General features: G+C 46.0%; 1 protein-coding gene across 7 annotated transcripts in view; it reads right to left on the bottom strand.

Moving 5' to 3' along the window:
- Nucleotides 1-19,285, bottom strand: part of ARHGAP17 (Rho GTPase activating protein 17) — an 80,984-nt gene extending 61,699 nt beyond the window's left edge. For all 7 annotated transcript variants that reach the window (XR_011471302.1, XR_011471303.1, XR_011471304.1 and 4 more), the window contains exon 1: nucleotides 19,113-19,285. Coding sequence is in view for 4 of the 7 variants with exons in the window: in XM_070413639.1 (XP_070269740.1) it covers nucleotides 19,113-19,165 (53 nt within the window). In the remaining 3 variants the exon portion in view is untranslated. The remainder of the gene's footprint in view (nucleotides 1-19,112) is intronic.
- Between the last annotated feature and the right edge of the window lie 334 nt (nucleotides 19,286-19,619).

Below are 19,619 nucleotides of genomic sequence, written 5' to 3'. Positions count from 1 at the left end.
CCACAACCACAGGGAGTGGCAGGGGACTGAGAAAAGCTCTCTTCATGCAGTCACAAGTCCTATTGCACAGTGCGAGGGTAAGGCACAGAGAACTGAGATAAACACACCTGCCAGAGAGAGAGTTTTAATCCTGCCTCAAAGAAACTGAAGCCTGTGGTGAACTGAAGGTACCAAAAGTAACCATGAAGCCCAGACTCACTCACCAACATGCTTGGGCTAGATGGACTGGAGTCCTCACACAGCAGCCTGGCAGAGAAAAGGCATGTTGCTCAGTTTCTGCAAACTTCCCTTGGGGGGTGGGGCAAAACAACAGAAAACACGAGGCCTTTTCAAGACAGAATGCAGTCAACGTAACTAAATCCAAAGAGAGGCAAGATGTTGAAATTATCCTGCAGAGACTTTAAAACAGCCATGATAAAATACGTGAAAGGAGCCGGTGAAAAATGTGGACAGAATGCAGTAGAGGGATTTCAGCAGTTTTGGAAATTGAAACAAATTATCTACACTAAAATACAAAAAGAAAAAAACCGGAACAAAGTATTCAGGATTTGAGGGACACTATCAAACCTCTCAGTGGAACCTCCGTTCTGGAACTTAATTCATTCCAGAAGACTGTTCGAAAACCGAGCACTTCTTCCCGTTAGAAAAAAATATACTAGTAAACTGAATTAATCCGTTCCAGACCCTCAAATGATTCCATTTTAACCTTTCTTATATACAGTACCTGTCTAATGTACTGTTTAATCTAAAAATAAGTACTTCAAAAACAAAAAGGATATGAAAATTTAACAAAAATAAAATGTACAGTAAAAAATGAAAATTTAGTAATAGTGATAAGCAGTAACAAAAGCAAAAAAACATGAAAATATTCACAGCACAATTTCCTGAGATATTAACAGCAGTAAACTGACTCATGTTCTCGCATTCTCTCCTTTGTCACTTGAGAGACGCATGAGATCATACAGGCATCAGCATGAAGAGGTTGTCGGGCTGAGAAGTGAACTGTTCAAGATGGGAAAGAAACGTTCACAAACCGAGTGTGACTGCATATTGTATGTGAATTAGAGAGCCAGAGGGAAGAGAAAGAGAGAACGTGGACAGAAGAAATATTGAAGAATCGATGGCTAAGATGTTCCCAAAATTAATGAACAATATCAACTCACTGACCCAAACTCAGAGAACTCTAAGCAGGATAAACACACACACACAAACACCTAAGAAGATCAAGGTCAAACTGCTAAAAAACAGACATAAAAAAATATCTATTAAAAGCAGATGGGGGGAGATATTTCACATACGAGGGGGCAACAGTAGAAATGATGGCTGGCTTATCCTCAGGGATACAAGACCAGATGACAATGGAATGGCATCTTTAAAGTGCTGAAAGAAAAAAATAGCCAACCTACAATCTTACATTAAATGAAAATATTCCTCAAATATGAAGGCAAGCCAGGCCGGTGTGGCTCAGTGGTTGAGTGTTGATATATGAACCAGGAGGTAATGGTTTGATTCCCGGTTGGGACACAGGCTCAATCCCCAGTAGGAGGCATGCAGAAGGCAGCCGATCAATGATTCTCTCTCATCATTGATGTCTCTATCTCTCTCCCTCTCCCTTCCTCTCTAAAATCAATTTTAAAAAATATTTTTTTAAAAAGATTAAGGCAAATGAAAGACATTTTTGGAGAGACAAAGTTGAAAAGAATTTCACCCCCTAAAGATCTCACTACAATATGGTAGTGGGGAGCAGGAGGGAAATGGAAAAAAACGAGGCATAGGACATCTATGCTGAACCAGTTTGGGGTGGGGAGACCTCTTAGGGAAGAGTGGCGAATAGCTTTACTTCCCATGCCAACTCTGATTAGTCACGACTGCTGCAGCCCTGGTCAGCGAAGGCTGGAGACTGCACCCAAGTCCCTGGGAGAGAGAGCCAGACAGACGGACAATGGCAGACAGCGGCAGAAAGATGTCCCAGTCGTTCTAACTGTAGACATTTTTTGTCCCACTAAATGTCATTCTTAAATTTCACTGTGCAGGCAGATTTGGCACGATAAAGAGTTTGAGATTTTATCTACTTTCTAGTAAAGTATTAGGATACTTGGGAGATAAAGGAAAAGTCTGAGCTGCAAGTCTGCTGTACAATTGACAGCTAACTATTTCTCAGCCTTGGCACTACGTATTGACATTTTGGTCACCCCACTGATGACCACCAGAAATGTCTAGAGATATTGCCAAATCAAGTTTCTTCGGGGGGGTGGGGGGGGCTTCAAAATTCCCACTAGTTACTAAGAACCGTTTGGTTAATGGAAAGAACCTTATGGTTGCCAAAAAAGGCACAAAGGTGGCAGTCTTTCTGGGTGAAGATCAACATAACACAGTGATTTTTAACTTTTTTCATCTCATGGCACATAAACTAATTACTAAAATTCTGCAGCACACCAAAAATGTTTTGCCAATCTGACCCAAAAAATAGGTATAATTTTGAGTTATTCACACTGGACAGCTATGTTGTATAGGCTGTTGTCATTTTTGTTTTGTTTTACAATCTAAGGGAAAAGAGGTCAGTGCCCTTGACTAAATAGTCTGGTATTGCAGGTTCTAAAAGTTGTGTGGCATACCGGTTGAAGATCGCTGACATAATGTAGTCATGTTAATGGGATGGGAGATTTAGAGCAAGAGAAAGGCTCCTCCTCTAATTCTGTAACAACCTAGTAAACAACTCTTCTTTGTTTTATCAGTGTTACTAGAGGCCCGGTGCATGAAATTCGTGCGGGGGCGGGGGGGGGGGGGGCGGTCCATCAGCCCAGCCTGCGCCCTCAGGGGATGTCTGACTGCCGGTTTAGGCCCGATCCCCACATTGGACATCCCTCTTGCAATCCGGGATGCTGCATGCATCAGTGGCCATACTTTTCATACAGGTGACAGGCATCTTGCTGTTGTACGGACAGCTACATTTTTTTGCCCTGATTATAAAAAGTAGTACATAACATGATCCTTCTGAGGCAGTGGTACCATTTTTCCCATCTTACAGGTGGAAAAACTAAGGCAGAGAGAAGTTAAGTAGTTGGCTTTGTCACACAGTTATAAGTGTCAGAATCAGGGCTGACCACAAAACGTGCAAGCCAGAGTCCATGCATGTCATCGCTGCATCATCCTGTTTTTTCAGTGTTAGAGTAGCCTTGCCAGGTTTTAATTTTTAAATCTAAGACACTGTTCCCAATATATAGGGTAGGGGCCCTAGGCCTGGATGGCAATCAGGGCCAATCTGTGGGGCAACCGGCGGGCGGGGGGATCAGGCGCCCCCCCCCCCCCCCCCCCCCCCGGCACCAGCCTTGGTTGGTGGCCTGGCGCCGCCCGCTGGCCGGCTCTGCCCCCCAACTGCTGCTGCCAGTTGCCTCCCTCTGGTGGGGGGCGGGGGGGTGCAGACGCTCAACACAGGAGCAGCAGCAGACAGGGCACTGGATGGGAAATGCAGAGCGTGCTGTGGGCAGCAGCAGACAGGGCACTGGATGGGAAATGCGGAGCGTGCTGTGGGCAGCAGCAGCAGACACGGAATCGGGGAACTCATGAGAATGCAGGTTCTGCAGAGAAGGTGAAGACTAAACACAGAAGTGCTGGGAACACATCCGATGAAGAGCCAAAGCTCTTCTGGGAACAAAGGAGGAGTCCCAGGGAGGGCAGGAAGGGCAGAAGCGGAGTGTGGTGTCCGTGAAGCAAGGACCAGCGACTGACTGGACAGGAAAATGTGAGAATGGCTGTCGGAACCAAGATGCAGGGCATGGATGCAGAGGGAGGAAGAAGCAAGGTCACGTGAAGAGAAGAAAGCTAAGAAAAAACCTGAGTGTGCTGGGCATTGAAGCAGAAAGAGCCAGTGGAGGAGGAAGGCTAACAATGAAGGAGAGCTGGGGCACTGGAGGGGGGGCGGGGGGGCGGCGGTGACAAATGGAAGCCACGATGACCATGAAGACTGGCACACTGGAGCGGAGTGGGAATGGGGCAGCATCCAGTGTTCTCGGGAAATGAGGAGAGTGGGTGTGTCTGGAGAGGGTGGAGTAGGTCTGAGAAAGTAAAAGTCTGGCAAAGGCACTTAGGAAAATGGGAGGGAAACCAGCCAAGGACTGCAAGGCATAGTAAAAGCCCAGCTGAGCTTGGAGGCTGCAAAATTTTGGCGGTGCTAACCTTCAAAACTGGATGGTCTCTCCGGGCCACACCCTGTACCCCAGGTACAGGAGTGAAGAAGCCAAAACAATACACGAGCCAGGCCATTGTTGTAAGAAGAAGGCCCGCCGGACAGAGTTCTGGAAGTGATGTCGAGCAGAGACTGCCTGCCTGAGGCCCCATGGAAGGGGACTGGCTGGACAAAGGGCAGGAGAAACTGTTTGGGAAAGAGGAATCTGAAAGGGTAAGAGATGGTGGACGAGAATTAGGGTTCAGATTTTAGAAGTGTCCTAAGACACAACAGCCAACATCTCTGGAAAAGATGCCATTGCCCAGCAGTATATCACACAGCGTGCCTCCCCTCTCCCAAGGCAGTAACATATCACTGAACTTTGCCAATTTGGTAAGTGAAAAGAAGTCTCAAGCTTTGTGCTTCTTCACTTGCTTATAATTTTGAAGACTCTCATATATTTACTAGTTACCGGTCTTCCATGTGTAGTCTTTCTGCTCGTGATATTTGAGTGGAGTTCTTTAAACTAAGAGAGCTTTCTACTTTAAGAATACTAATCCTCTGTTGTGGCCGTTCTCAACTGTTTCCAGTTAATCATTCATCATAATTTTAATGATGAATTTAATTATTGTGTGGCTAAATCTATAGGCTATCTTTTTTAAAATGTATTTTTATTGATTTCAGAGAGGAAGAGAGATGGAGAGAGAAATAGAAACATCAATGATGAGAGAGAATCACTGACTGGCTGCCTCCTGCACGCCCCACAATGGGGATCAAGCCTGCAACCCAGGCATGTGCCCTGACCGGGAATCAAACCTGTGATCGACACCCTGGTTCATAGGTTGATGCTCAACCACTGAGTCACACCGGCTGGGCTATCGGTTATCTTTTATTGCTCATTCTCTGCACTTTCATACCAGAGCATGAAATACTTTCCATATTTTCCTCTACTTATTTTACGGTTGTTGATTGTTGTTCTTTGTTTTTTGGTTTTTTTTTCCAGGAAACTCTTCATCTGTATGCCATTTCTTTTGGCCTGTAGTAGTGAGAGGATATCTAACCTGACAATTTTCCCGTCTCTTAAGATGCCTCCTTATCACACACCAGCTTCTCCCACACACCAGGCTTGTTCCGTGCGGTACCAGGAGCTGACTTGCCAGTGTGGAAGCACAGCAGGGAGATTCAGCCAAGTTCAGAGAGCGAGCTAGCCAATAGCACAGAGGCTCAACTCCTCAGACCCAGCCCAACATGCCCTCTACTGCACCCCACAAAAGCAGTTTCAGTTGTTTTTAAGCCCACATCTGACAGTTTTAAAACACAACTGAACTAACTAATCACCCCCAAGCTGATTGTTAAGGGAAAGTAATTTGATGTGATCACAAAATCTCATCGAAAACAGCAGATTTCTGCTTTTGGAGGGAGGCTCTCTTACAGACGGCGAGTGTGTTTTGGAGACAAGCAGAACGCGAGCAGATGTGAGAGCACGTATAGAGAGCAGTTCACAGCCTGGGAGCCATAGCTAACTAGTAGGCCCACTAACTAGTCGGCTTCTGAGTGGAATCACAGCTGGATTTTCTTTCATCCTGTGCTTGTGCATAGGCTTGGGGATGTCTGTGAAGTCCGTGAGATCATGTGCAAACGTGGGTGTGGATGATTTTTCTAAGAAGAGGGCTGTTAGAACCTCCCTCTAAATCCACAGCAGCAAGGTTCCCATGCCTGAAGACTGCTCTAGGACTCGTGGACTGCATGTAATTAAGTCCACTGCCCAGGACTGCAACCACTTCTTTAGAGGTTGTGTTAACATACTGCCATTCCTCTCACCATTTCTCAACGTTCTCTTCCAATTCCTTTCTCATTCAAGGGCAATGCCATTATTTTCTCCATACCGGTACAGTTGGACTACTACAAATTCAGCACTCTGCCTTTAAGATCACCTGCCAATTTTTATGACTAAGTCACAATAAAGGCTCAAATATCAGACATACCAAAAGGTGTGTAGCTCAAAAAAGGTGAGGAAAAATATTTTCAGATTTCCACCGGGAACTATTCAGATTAGGACATTTGCATTTTAGCAGGACAAGCCTTCCTCACCATGTTTCTGGAATGTTCAATGGGAGTGCAGTTGTATGGCCTTTATACAACGATGCTATAAACAATTCGACAGCCATACCTCATGTCGTGGAGTCTAAGCAAGTAAATAGGGTTGAAAAAGAAATCTCTGAAGTGACAGAAGAAAAGGAAGCATAACAAAGGTAATGTATACACAGAAAAACCAAAGAAGTAACAAAATAACCAACTGCAGCTACATAAGGTAAAGGTATAAAGTACACAAGAATGTATACAAACATTAATATTGCCCCTGTTTACCAGCTAAACTAATCAGGCCCAATTCTCAACAACAACAACAAAATACTGTGGACGCACACAAAAGCACATGTAAGGAGACGTGCCGTGCTTGTGTTGCAAAAGTATCATAAATTCTCCCCACAGGTTAGTTCACATATTATTAATATTAATTAATTAATATTATTAATTAATAACAGGTTAGACCATAATTCCTGGGTTTTAGTTATTTTTATATCCTCTGTCCTAATCCATATCAGCACCCAATAAATATTTGAATAAATGAGCTCCAAACCAAATTCCTAAATGAATTTTTCAGGAACTAGAAAAGAAGTGGTACCAAAATTCACATTTATACAAAATAAGAGAGAATAACTGAAAAAGAAAAGTTGAAGGAGACCAGTTCTACCACATTTAACACATTACAGATCAACAGTGCACAAATGCACACACACCCAAAGTCATACATCCGTGGGAGAAAAAGCCCGACAAAAAAAGTAGATACAAGAAATTACATGTTTAAAAAAGAGAAGCACTGCCCACTGGTGTGGCTCAGCCATTCAGCATCAACCCAGAAACCAAAAGGACTCCTGTTTGGACTCCTGGTCAGGGCATGTGCTGGGGTTGTGAGCTCAACCCCCAGTAGGAGGCATGCAGGAGGCAGCTGATCAATGATATTCCTCTCTCATAGATGTTTCTATCTTTCTATCGCTCTTCCTTCCTCTCTCTCTGTAAAAATTAATTAAAACATATTTTAAAAAAATAAGAGATAAAAAGAAGCATTGCAAAATAATGGAAGAGTGAAGAATATTGTTACCTATTTCTAACAAAAACCATAACCGGAATCTCCTCAGCTCTTTCCTCTCCCCAACACTACGGTGTTGAATTCTTCTCAACCTTATCTGCAACGCCAGCACCTCTTCCTCCGCCCCTGCAATAGCTTCCTAACAAGGCTCCTGTCACCTTCTCTTCTCTCTCCCTCCACAATCCCAACTCCACCTGCCACCAGAGTTGTCTTCCTAAAGCACCAACTTCATTCTCAACCTTCTGTATATAAGAACCCCCCAAATTCTACTGCGGTGGTCTTCAAACCATGATCCCCCTCAGAACTGGAACCGTAGCTTTTTAAATAATGGTTTTCCACAGATGACAGCAAAAGCCAATCCATACTGCCTGTCTCCAAAAGTTGTTCAGTCATGGGTGGTCATATTGAGTCCTGCCATCTTGGGGTTGTATGGGGAATATTAATAATCCTAGCACATCCAAAAACGCAAAAGCAGTGAGAATACTGAAAGGCTATAAGAGGAGGTGAACAAGTATAATGAAAATTAAAAGCTACACTGTGAGCAATGCTGCCTCAGTAAATTTTCAATGTACAACAAAACTGTGTTTTCAGAAAAGGTGGCCATCAGTTTATTCTGGGCAAAAAAAAATTGAGTATTGGTGGCTTTAAAATTTTTTAAAAATATTTTTATTGATTTTAGAAAGAGAAGAAGGGAAAAGGGGAGAGAGAGAGAAACATAGATGTAACATCATAACATCAATCGCCCCCACCAGGCATTGAATCCGCAATCCAGGCTTGTGGCCCAACTGGGACTCAGTCAGGCAAACTTTTGGTGCAGAGGACGGTACCCAACCCATTGAGCCACACAGGTCAGGGCAAAACTTTTGTGGTTGTTGTTAATCCTCACCTGAGGATAAGAGAGAAGAAAAAGAAAAGTTGAAGGAGACCAGTTCTACCACATTTAAAACATGCTACAGATCAACAGTGTGGTGCTGGTGCACAAATGCACACACACCCGAAGTCATACATCCGTGGGAGAAAAAGCCCGACAAAAAAAGTAGATACAAGAAATTACATGTTTCCATTGATTTTAAGAGAGAGTGGAAAGGAGGGGGAGAGACAGAGAGAAAGAAACATCGATGTGAGAGAGACACATCAATTGGTTGCCTCCTGCACGAATCCCAACCAGGGCCGGGGATGGAGCCTGCCCTTGACCAGAATCAAACCCAGGACCCTTCAGTCCACGGGCCGATCGATGATCTATCCACTGAGCTAAACCGGCTAGGGCAGGGCAAAACTTTTTAAACCTTTGAAGAACTTATTGCTTCTATTGGATGGAAATGCACCCAGGAAATTGTGAATTTAAGTACCACAGTCTCTGAACTTGAGGCACATGGATCTATACATGGCCACTCATTACCTAATGAATTTGAAATGTGTTGGATAGTTTTTCTACTGTTAAGAATCAGATATGATTGTCTTTTTCCAATTTATTGAACAAAAACATTAAGTTAAAAGATGAAATTTTTAGTGTGTTAGGTTTCCCTTATTTTCCTTCCCTCTTCAATGCTCCATCACACATACCTCTCCTTGCCTGTTATCAAGATTGCTCCAGTGGCACATGGCAGGGAAGCCTTCCCTGCACCCCAAGCACATCTCAGAGATCCCAGTCCTGGGCCCATGCTCCCTGATCCGAGCACTCCCCTTGTCTAGGAAAGCAGAAATACTTGGGTGTCTTTCCCCAAGGTACAGCTGGGCATGGGTTCAAGTGGCCACTCTAGCCCATGCCTCTGAAAGGATCCAATGACCAGGTGAAATCCAAGCTGGTAGATTTATAACTGTTCACACTGACAGGTGGCAGGTAGCTGGTTGTGGCTTAGAAAAAATTCTGTGCCGTTCTAAATATGTATTTACTCACATATCTATCTGTATTCATTTGAGCACCTGCTAGGTCTACAATTTATGATTTAAACTCTCTAGGAGGAATAAATTTGACTAACCCATGTGGAAGAACATTGAGAAACTAGAGAAGAAATGCTAATAAAACATTAAAGGAGAGATCAAGTTGACTACTAGACCCAAAGGTAACTCTGATAAGGAAGACACCTAAGAAGAACTGTGGGAAGGGGGAGGAAGGGAGAAACACCTTAGGACTGATTAATCAAAAAGAAGTAGCCAATGCAAATAATCAATAAGCTGTAATTAAGTAATATAACCAGACACAGGAAACAAGTCTTACAACCTAGAGGACTCAGATGAACTGAAGAGTGTTTTCCTATCACTTGCTGCAAGTAGACTGTACCTAATCAAGAGCAGTTTCTTATATAAATCTCAGGGTCAGATTGTCAACAGAATCTGCTCTACCTGTGGAAACGTGTATCAAACCTGCACTGGGTCATAAATGTACTCCCTCAAGACTCCATCACTGCATTCATTAAGTGATGTCTCCGAGAACAAAAATATTCAAGACATGGATTTAACATTTCATTATTAATACCTAAGGTTTGCTAAAATAGATACACTGGCCCTATTCAAATTATGTTTGTATGTCTGCTTCCCATTCAAGTTCCCAGAAATTGGTTATATTTTTAACCCCAGCCCCTAGAATTTGACAGGTTCCCAAAAGACAACTGTTGAACTGAATTGGTAATTGATCAATGAAAGTGACAACTGAACATTATCAATTAAATAAGCAAATGATACATACCAAAAACTCACATAAGGAAATACAAGTAAAGGGGCACGCTCATTTCAACCTGCTGAAACAGGACACTCATGCCACCATGCATGACGTGCGTGGCAGTGGGGCATCACCCACTTCACTGTACATGGGATGATAGTACCTCCCCACCCCACCCCCCTCACCCGCTGCAGAGGCAATTTGACAAAACTCTGATATATAAATATCAACTTCTTACAAATGTAACAATTCTAAACTCCAGAGATTTCATGAGAAGAAGAAAATCATTTAGAGCAGTAATTATCAATGGCTGTGCCGCAAGCATTTTTAAAGCATGCAATACCTATCTAGTCAGGGGCAATACCTATTTAGTCAGGGCACTGAACTCTTTTCCCTTACATTGTCAAATAAAAAAATGACAACAGCCAACACAACAATAGCCATCCAGTATGAGTGAATCAAAATTATACCTACCTTTTGTCAGATTGGCAAAATACTAGTATATTCTACTAGAGGCCTGGTGCATGAAAATTCATGCACTGCGGGGGGGGGGGGGCCTCAGCCCGGCCTGAGCCCTCTCACAGTCCAGGGGTCCTCAGGGGATGTCCTTCTGACCAGCAGGGAGCAGGCCTAAGCCACAGTCTGACCTCCCTCTGCAGGAGGCGAGGACGGGATCAGGGGACAGCGCCGCCCCCATCACCCCATCGTTGTTGCCAGGCCTCCCTCTGCAGAAGGCGACCGGACGGGCCAATAAGGGGACAATGCCAGGGCCCCCCCCATTATCCCTCCGCCGCCGCTGGCCGCCGTCCCCACCCCCATCGCCATTCTCTCCCTCTGCCCGCTGGCATGCACCTTGGCTGGCCTGGCTCCGCCTGCTGCCAGTCCTGCCCCCTGCCAACTGGTCATTCCACCATTTGGTTGATTTGCATATTATGCTTTTATTATATAGCAGCGGTTCTCAACCTGTGGGTCGCGACCCCTTTGAGGGTCGAAAGACCCTGTCACAGGGGTCCCCTAAGACCATCGGAAAACACATAATTACATATTGTTTTTGTGATTAATCACTATGCATTAATTATGTTCAATTTGTAACAATGAAATTGGGGGTCACCACAACATGAGGAACTGTATTAAAGGGTCGCAGCATTAGGAAGGTTGAGAACCACTGTTATATAGGATTCTTTGGTGTGCTGCAGAATTTTAGTAATTAGTTTATGTGCCATGAGTTTTAAAAAAGGTTGAAAATTGCTGATTTAGAGGGGAACATACAGTCACTGTTACAAATACTCCATCTGCCACTGCAGCGCATGGCTGTGTGCCCATAACCTTGCCCACTATACAGGCAGTGGGTGGGATTGGGCCTGAAGGCCATAGACTAGGTAAGTAGGGCTAACTCTAGGATGTAGTTCATGAGCTGAATTTCAGCAGGACATACAAAGTGGACACGTTCAAGATAAAGATCTAGAAATGCAGATGCCAGGGCTAGAGGCATAAAGATGAGAGTCATCCACCAGGGGTGGCATTGAGGGGTTGAGACCACCCAGGGGAATGATCTGAGAAGGGAGGAGACGCAGAATATTCCCCGCCTAAATCCAGAGCAGACACACAATGTCACCTGGAATCACTATGGCCCTGAAAGGGTAGGAACACTATAATCCAGTGGTCGCCAACCAGTGATCCATGGACCACTGGTGGTTCGTGAGGTCCAAAAGGTTGGTGACCACTGCTATAATCTAATCTCCCTAACTCAAACTTATTTTTTTAATTTTTTAAAAAATCTTTATCGTTGAAAGTATTACATATGTCCTTTTTTTTTTCCTCCCATTGACCCCCTCTAGCTCAACCTGTCCCCCCACCACACCACCCCCCGCCCCAGGCCTCCACCACCCTATTGTCTGTGTCCATGGGGTATTCATATATTCATACAAGTTCTTTGCTTGGCCGAAACCAGTTTGGCTCAGTGGATAGAGCGTCGGCCTGCGGACTGAAAGGTCCCAGGTTCGATTCCGGTCAAGGGCATGTACCTGGGTTGCGGGCACATCCCCAGTGGGAGATGTGCAGGAGGCAGCTGGTCGATGTTTCTCTCTCACCGATGTTTCTAACTCTCTATCTCTCTCCCTTCCTCTCTGTAAAAAATCAATAAAATATATTTAAAAAAAGATTAAAAAAAAAAAAAAGTTCTTTGCTTGATCTCTTCCCACCCACCACCCACCTGAACCTTCCCTCTGAGATTAGACAAACTTTTTAAAAAGAGGTTCCTATTTTAACTTAGAACTTTCATTCCCTTTTCCAAGATAAATAAAGTTTCAAATTCATAGATGAAAAAAGAAAGCTTCCCACTCGTTTTACAAAACTAAAAAAATAAAAAAATAAAAAAATACTAAGCTAGAAAATAAAGCAATTCTTAAATAAATAAATAAAGTATCTATTAACTCTTCTATGGTCTATTTTTAAAATATATTTTTATTGATTTCAGAGAGTATGAGAGAGGGAGAGAGAGAGTAGAAACATCAATGATGAGAGAGACTCCTCCACACCCCCTTCTGGGGATCAAGCCCCCAACCTGGGCATGTGCCCTGATGGGGAATCAAACTGTGAACTCCTGGTTCATAGGTCGACACTCAACCACTGAGCACACTGGCCAGGCTATGGTCTATTTTTATTATGAAATATTTTACACTAAAAAATATATAACAGTCCTAGCCAGTTTGGCACAGTGGATAGAGCCCTTGGACTGAAGGGTCCCACGTTCGATTCCAGTTAAGGGTACATACCTTGGTTGTAGGTTCCTTAGCCCTGGTCAGGGTGTGTGCACGAGACAACCAATAGATGTGTCTCTCTCACATCGATTTTTCTCTCTGTCTCTCCCTCTCCCTTCCACTCTCTAAAAATCAATGGAAAAATATCCCTAGGTGAGGATTAACCAGAAATTAAAGAATAAATGAATAAATAAATAAATAAAAATGGCTGAGGAAATCCTTGGGAGCAAAATGAAACAGCAGCGTAGGTGACGAATGAAGAATGTTACTGAAATCAGGAGATGGCTTGTGATGTTAGACACCAGAAGGGCTGTCACGGAAGAGAGGGGACCGGTTCATCCTGGTCCAGAGGAGTGCTCTGGGATACGCAGGGAGAAATGCATTTTGACTCAGCATCTGAGAATTCCTGCTGCCCCTATGGAACAGGCTCCCTCAGGAGGAACTGCATCTTCTCCTAGAGAAGGTCATCTGATTTCTGTGATCAGGGAGGGGTTGGCCAGGAATGTAACTGGGTTAAAACAAGCCAGACAGGGACTGGGGCGAGCTGGATGGCTGGTGCCCCAGTCAGATGGGCCAGCTGCTGGTCAGCTATTGGAGAAGGCCAGATATTCCTAGGTCTTCCAGGATTTTAGAAGCCAAATATCCAGGTTTTTGTGTGGAAACTGAATTTTTAAATATAGGCCAATGACTATAAAAAATACACACATACATACGGAATAGGTCAGAACGAACACAGATATGCCCAGCAAGCAAACAGTGTGAACCTTGAAAATCTGCCTATCTGGAACCTGGAAGGACTAGACCAGGGCTTCTCAATCTCAGCACTCTTGGCATTTGGGACCAGATCATTCTGTGTGTGTGTGGGGGGGGGGGGGGAATAAGGCAGTCCTATGTATTGTAAGATGTTCAGCAGCATCCCTGGTCTCCACCCACTAGATGCCAGTAGCAATCCCTCCCTTGTCCCCTAAGAAAAACAAGTCATGACAATCAAAACCATCTCCAGATCTTGCCTTAGCAAGGGATGGGGGGGGGGGGGGGGGGGGCGGACACACATACCTGATAAGAGCCACTATAGGAACATCAACTCCTAGCCTCCAGGATTTTATAAAAGTCTCACTCATAACTTAAACAAGTGGTTTCTCATGTAAGAGCTACTCCTGTGAAGTATGGATTTTTAGCTGCCTCGGAATCAGAGACCTGGGTTTGAACCTCCAGCTCTGTCATTCTCTAGCCTTTTTGAGTTCTGGCTTCCTCATCATTAAGTCAGAAATAACATCACCCCTTAAGAGTTGCTTTAAGAATACAGGAATGCCCTACCTAGTCGGTTTAGCTCAGTGGATAGAACGTCGGCCCACAGAATGAAGGGTCACGGGTTTGATTCCGGGTCAAGGGCACATACCTTGGTTGCAGGCTCGATCGCCGGCCCCAGTCAGGACACGTGCAGAAGGCAACCAATCAATGTGTGTCTCTCACATTGATGTTTCTCTCAATCTGTGTGTCTCTCCCCTTCCCTTCCACTCTCTCCAAAAATCAATAGAAAAATATCCTCGGATAAGGATTAACAACAACAGAAATACAGAGAGGTGCCCAGCCAGTGTTGCTCAATGGTTGAGTGTTGACCCATGAGCCAGGAGGTCACAGTTTGATTCCAGGTCAGGGCACGTGACTAGGTTACAGGCTCTCTCCCCAGTAGGGGGTGTGCAGGAAGGAACCAATAGATTATTATCTCTCATCATTGATGTCTCTCTCTCTCTCTTCCTCTCCCTTCCTTTCTCTGAAATCAACAAAAACATGTTTTAAAAAAGAAAATTGATGCTTTCCCTCCAGGGAGCAAACCCACAGCATTCTCTTCTCATTCTTCCCCCACAGGCATGTATCCCCTAACTTCTAAGGGACCCCATGAGACTTGCAACCGGAGGAGCAATGGGCAGCAGAGCTCATACTGGGCTAACCCCTGACCCTGGCTCCAAGCCCCCTTTTGACCTCCCAGTGAGCCAAAGCAGCCCAGCCTAGGCTCTCCTGATGCTTCTATGCCCTTCCTTGTCTCATTGTCCTAAATATATTTTTGCTGTGGTCCACAATTCTTGCTTTCTTTTCTTAATAAATAAAAGCTAAAAATTAAAAGAATACAAGGAGATCATTTATTCCAAGCACCTAGCTCAGCAGCTTGATAAGCACCAAAAACATTTAGTGATTATTAATCCTTCCCTGGGGAAGGGGCAGCCCAGTGTCTGTGGTCAGAAGCACATGGAATCCAGTCAGAAGCTCTGGACCCCACCCACGTTGTGCCCTGGTCACCTAGGAGCTGTGTGGACTTAACAAGGCATTCTTCCTTCTTTATAAAACAGAAATGATCATCTCTGCAGGCGAGGGCCAAGCCAGGCGGTTTGCACAGCACTTAGTAAAATGGTGATGATTACTCTTATCAGATCTTTTAAAGATTTCTGAAAAGGAAAGAACAGTTCTTTAACAAATTCAAAGAACTTAGAATGTAGTAATAAGTACAGAACAAAAAATAATAACAGGGATCATTAAGTTCCAGGTCCTTCTAGACAAGCAAATGCCAACTGGTGACCCACAGGCCAAATCTGGCCCTGGATACTTTGCTTAGCCCCATACAGTGTCATATTAGTTGTTTAATTTGCATTAAATGCCATCTGATTTTCATTAAATTCCTAATTTCAGGCTTTTCTCAAAACTCCAAAAACTGTCATGCCCCATTGGTGAGACAAGTACCATTCCGGCTCCCCCTTCCCTGCTAGCCCTCACCTAGCCTAAGTCACTTGTTGATTTTACTGGCCTGGCCCCTGTAGGCACTGGAGCTTGTGACTGGCTTATCTGAAGACAAGTCATCTGGGAAAGCATTCCGGATCTCCAGACACTCCCTCCCAGCGGCTCACCAGATCATAAACCTCCCAGTCAGTCCCTGAGTCCTTTTCTCCTTGACACTCCTAGTCCATCACTAGATGTTCCTCAGGTTCCTTATCCTGGTGTACACCTTCCTGGATTCAGGGCATCGCCTCCCCCAATCACCGCCTTGTCCATGGATTACCTACACGAAGCATTTTCAAAAACAAATTGCCTAGCTTTTTAGCAGGACTACAAAAGATACGACATGACGTCTATTGTTTGCCAGACCAGCACACCTCCTCCCCTTCTGCTGGCAACAGCACCCATGCACCCCGACTCAGTCCATGTGATCAGAGTGGTGCTGACTCCATTCCCATTTCCAGGAAAAGGCACGTGACCAGTCAGAAACATTGGGTGTCAGTCCTGGCACTCTGGCCACAGTGACTGGGAGGAAAGTATTCCCTGTTTCCCTGGGACTTGAACTGAGGATGATGGAAGACGGGGGTCTCCTTGGGGACACAGCCCGTCAGAGAGGAGCCCCTGAACTCCACCCAGTCTGTAGCCATATTACTTTTGCACTCTTTGATCACATAGGAGCCAATTAATTCCCATCTTTGCTTTAAGGATATTTAAATTGAGTTTTCTTACAACCAAAACAGACTTATCAATACAAGATAAAATTGAAAAAAGTGCTTGAAAATGAAGGAGGGGGGCTCTGCTCAAATCCCCCCCCCCTCCATTTTTTGTTACCTCCCCTCCATCCAGTAAGAGCTGGGTTTTGCTCTGTGCCGTAGCCGTCCCTCTAGCCAAAGTCACTATACACCTACCATGAGATAAGTTTTTTTCTCACAGTATATAATCATTTTTTTGCTTCAATTATTTCACAAATCTATCGAGCTCCTTCAGGGCAGAAACTGTAGTTTTCACTTTTGATTCTTCAATATTTTGCACAATGGTACACAGTTTGGGCTTAACAAATGTCTGTTGAATGGATGGATCAACAAAAGGCAGGCGAACCACCGTAATTCTCTTCCTGGGGCCGTCCCTGTCATGAGGCCACCTCAGAAGCCTTGCCCCTGTGATGCACAAACCACCTTCTGAGACAGACTCACCCACCCTGTAAACAAGTTGCATCATGAGAACTCACTCCTTCCAGCCATTACTAATCCTCCCACATGTCCATCCCATGGAGCCTCACTGTGGGGTTACACACAAGGTCCAAAGTCTGGGAAGAGAACACTTTACTGCAAGACACCACCTAGAACTCTATGAATTGGTAACCCACACAGAGGGCATGTCAGTCACACATATAACTTCATTCATGGGGCCAGGGGGACCCTCCTTTGCTATCTAGACTTCATCTTGACCCAAATACACCCAGAATCCTGATTCCATTGGCCACCCACCATCTGCTTCCACAAAATAACAATTCCAGGCTCTCTCCTGCCTTCATTTTTTCCTCCCTAGTCTTTTATAATTACAGAAGTGGGGGAAAACTATATCTAGGAAATCAACAGCTGTAAAGCAACAGGTTTTCCTGTAAAAAGTTTTGTCTTTGGGTGCATAATTGCCACACCCTTAATTGCTCTGTAATAGCTGCAGCTTCCACTGGCATCTAGCAATTAAGATTTTCAAATAGTCAAAGGTCAGGGCCAGAATTGCAGTCCTAGTATGAATCACCATGCCTCTATCCAGTTCTCATTTTCCCATACTTGGGCCCACACCACCAGAGCAATCTAGTAAGAACTAGATTGACAATGGATTAACTATCTGCTGAGTATCTACCAGTGACAGGAAGCACAGCAGACCCTGGAATCAAGAATAAGTCATAGCAAGACCTCTCAAGGCGTGCAGTCTAAAGGAGAACGCGGACAAGTGAAGAGGCAATTACATTACAGAAAAACAGGTGCTACGTGGAGTTACGAAAGCACCCAGGAGGGACAGCCAGTCTGTGTCGGAGCATCAGGGAAGGCCTGTTAGAGACCCAAAGAAGGAACAGGAGGCGGTGGCTGTAGGGCAGGTGTGCTGAGAAGGCGTCCACAGAGAGTTCCAGGCTAACTGGTGAGAGAGCATGGCTCCTCTGGAAACTGAAAGTAGGCAAGCGTGGCTGGAATTTACAAGTGTGAAGAGCGAAGCTGCCGCAGAGGAAGCAGGAGCCAGGGACCTTGAATGGCTCTGCAGCTTTAAAAAGCCTCCCAACTTCACTGAAGAGCAAACATCCCTTGCCCGATAGTGTAAGCAGGCCAAGACGACAATCTGATACACGTATCTTGACCCTCCCGAAGTACTGATTTTACACTTAGTCCTCATACTACTATGTCTACCTCCCCCTCATGTCTATCATTTCCCTACAAACCACAGAAAGCCAGGCACATGGAGAGGACAGGGAGCGACTGTGGAAATAGGAAAAGTGCGCACCCCGGTAACAGGGTGGGGTACCAAAAAAAAAAAAATGGAGCGACAAACCTAAGCAAAAAGTTAAGGGAAATGAAACAGTGAAAAGCAAATGTGGAGAAGTCAAGAGGAAGTAAAAGTATTTTCATACACACAAAAGAAAGAAGTGTCCCCACGTGCTTTGGCCAAACTGAACCCCCCCACCCCCTTTGACTCAACGGTTGGGAGGGAAAAGCGAAAGCTGTGAAAAATTCACACTTTCACATCTCATCTCAGAATGGACGGGAAGTCGGGACCGAACAGCAGCCGCCCTGGAAGACCCTGAAAGGGCAGCCCCAGATAATGCCCGGCACGTCCATCCCCCGGAGACGCTCCACAGACCACAGACCACTCCTGTCCCCACACCCGGTCATCGGCAAAGGCTGGCCCACTCGGCCACTTCAGAGTAACTGTAATCACCGTGGCTGGTGTCGGTGGGGGACCGCCTCGTTAGGTTTATAGATGTCTAGTCACTGTGCTTTATACCTGGAACTAATAGCATTGAATGTCAACTGTAATTGGAAAATGAAATATAAACGCCTAAGTGTCAGTAACACGGCCTTTATGCCAGCAGATCAGGTTTTTAAAGAGTCAACGCTTGTCTGGTATTAAAGCAGAACCACGGACACACTGGTAAGTATCTGCTTCCAAATCCCAAGTGAGAAAGAGATGTTGTATAAAAGGTGTTTTGTATTTTTTCATTGAGCCACGGCGTTTCCTCCCAGTTCCCAACGTGTGGAAGTCAGGAAGGTGCGGCCAGCCGCTGGTGCCCGTTGGCCCGGGTTTGGCGACCCAGCACCGAGTCCCCGAAGGGCGAGTCCCCGAAGGGCGCAGTGCAGCGGGCTCAGCGAGGGGGCGGGCGGCAGTGACCGTGTCCCCAGGGAGCGCCCTCGCGCACTTGCAGGGCTGGGCTGTCCCGGCGGCCCCCCGAAGGCTGGGAGCGTGTCCCAGGCACGGCGCCCCCGGGCAGACCCCGGGGCTGAGAGCCCGCAGCGCCCGAGGGGAGGCGCGGCCCTCCACCGGCAGCCGCCCCTCGCCCCGCCGCCCCGCCCCGCCGCCCCGCCGCCCCGCCGCCCCGCCGCCCCGCCGCGCACTCGCCTGCCCACGGTCTGGTTGGCCAGCTGCTTCATGCGGTTGAACTGCTTCTTCATGGCGGCGGAGGGGCCCGGGCTCAGCCGGCGGGACGCGGGGCAGATGGGCTGCGGCTCCTACATCGCTTCCCGGCCGGCGGCGGCGGCGGCGGCGACTCCCAGCCTGGGCCCGCCCCCGCGCGTCACTTCCAGCGGCGCCGCCCGCCGGCCCAGGACTGCGCCGGGGGCCGGGCAGCCAGGCCTGCGCACCAGCTGCTTCCGCCCGCCGCGCCGGAAGCCCGCCCGCCAGAAGTCCACCCTGCCGGAAGTCCGCCGTGTAAGGGGCTCTCCAAGCCCCCCGCACGCCGCCTTGTGTCACTCGTGCAGCCCCCACTGATTGGCTCCCCCCCCACCCCCCAGTTTTTCTTCTATCATTCTCACCACAATTATAAATTTTTATTTTTTATTTATTTTTTATTTTTTTATTTTTTCGCTAAAAGTATTACAAAGGGTATTACATAAGTGTCCTTTTTTC

The sequence above is a fragment of the Myotis yumanensis genome, unplaced genomic scaffold, assembly GCF_028538775.1.
Source record: "Myotis yumanensis isolate MYYU_CA2020_CCGP unplaced genomic scaffold, mMyoYum1.0.hap1 SCAF_4, whole genome shotgun sequence".
Lineage (NCBI taxonomy): Eukaryota > Metazoa > Chordata > Mammalia > Chiroptera > Vespertilionidae > Myotis > Myotis yumanensis.
This window is presented reverse-complemented; position numbering and strand designations above follow the sequence as displayed.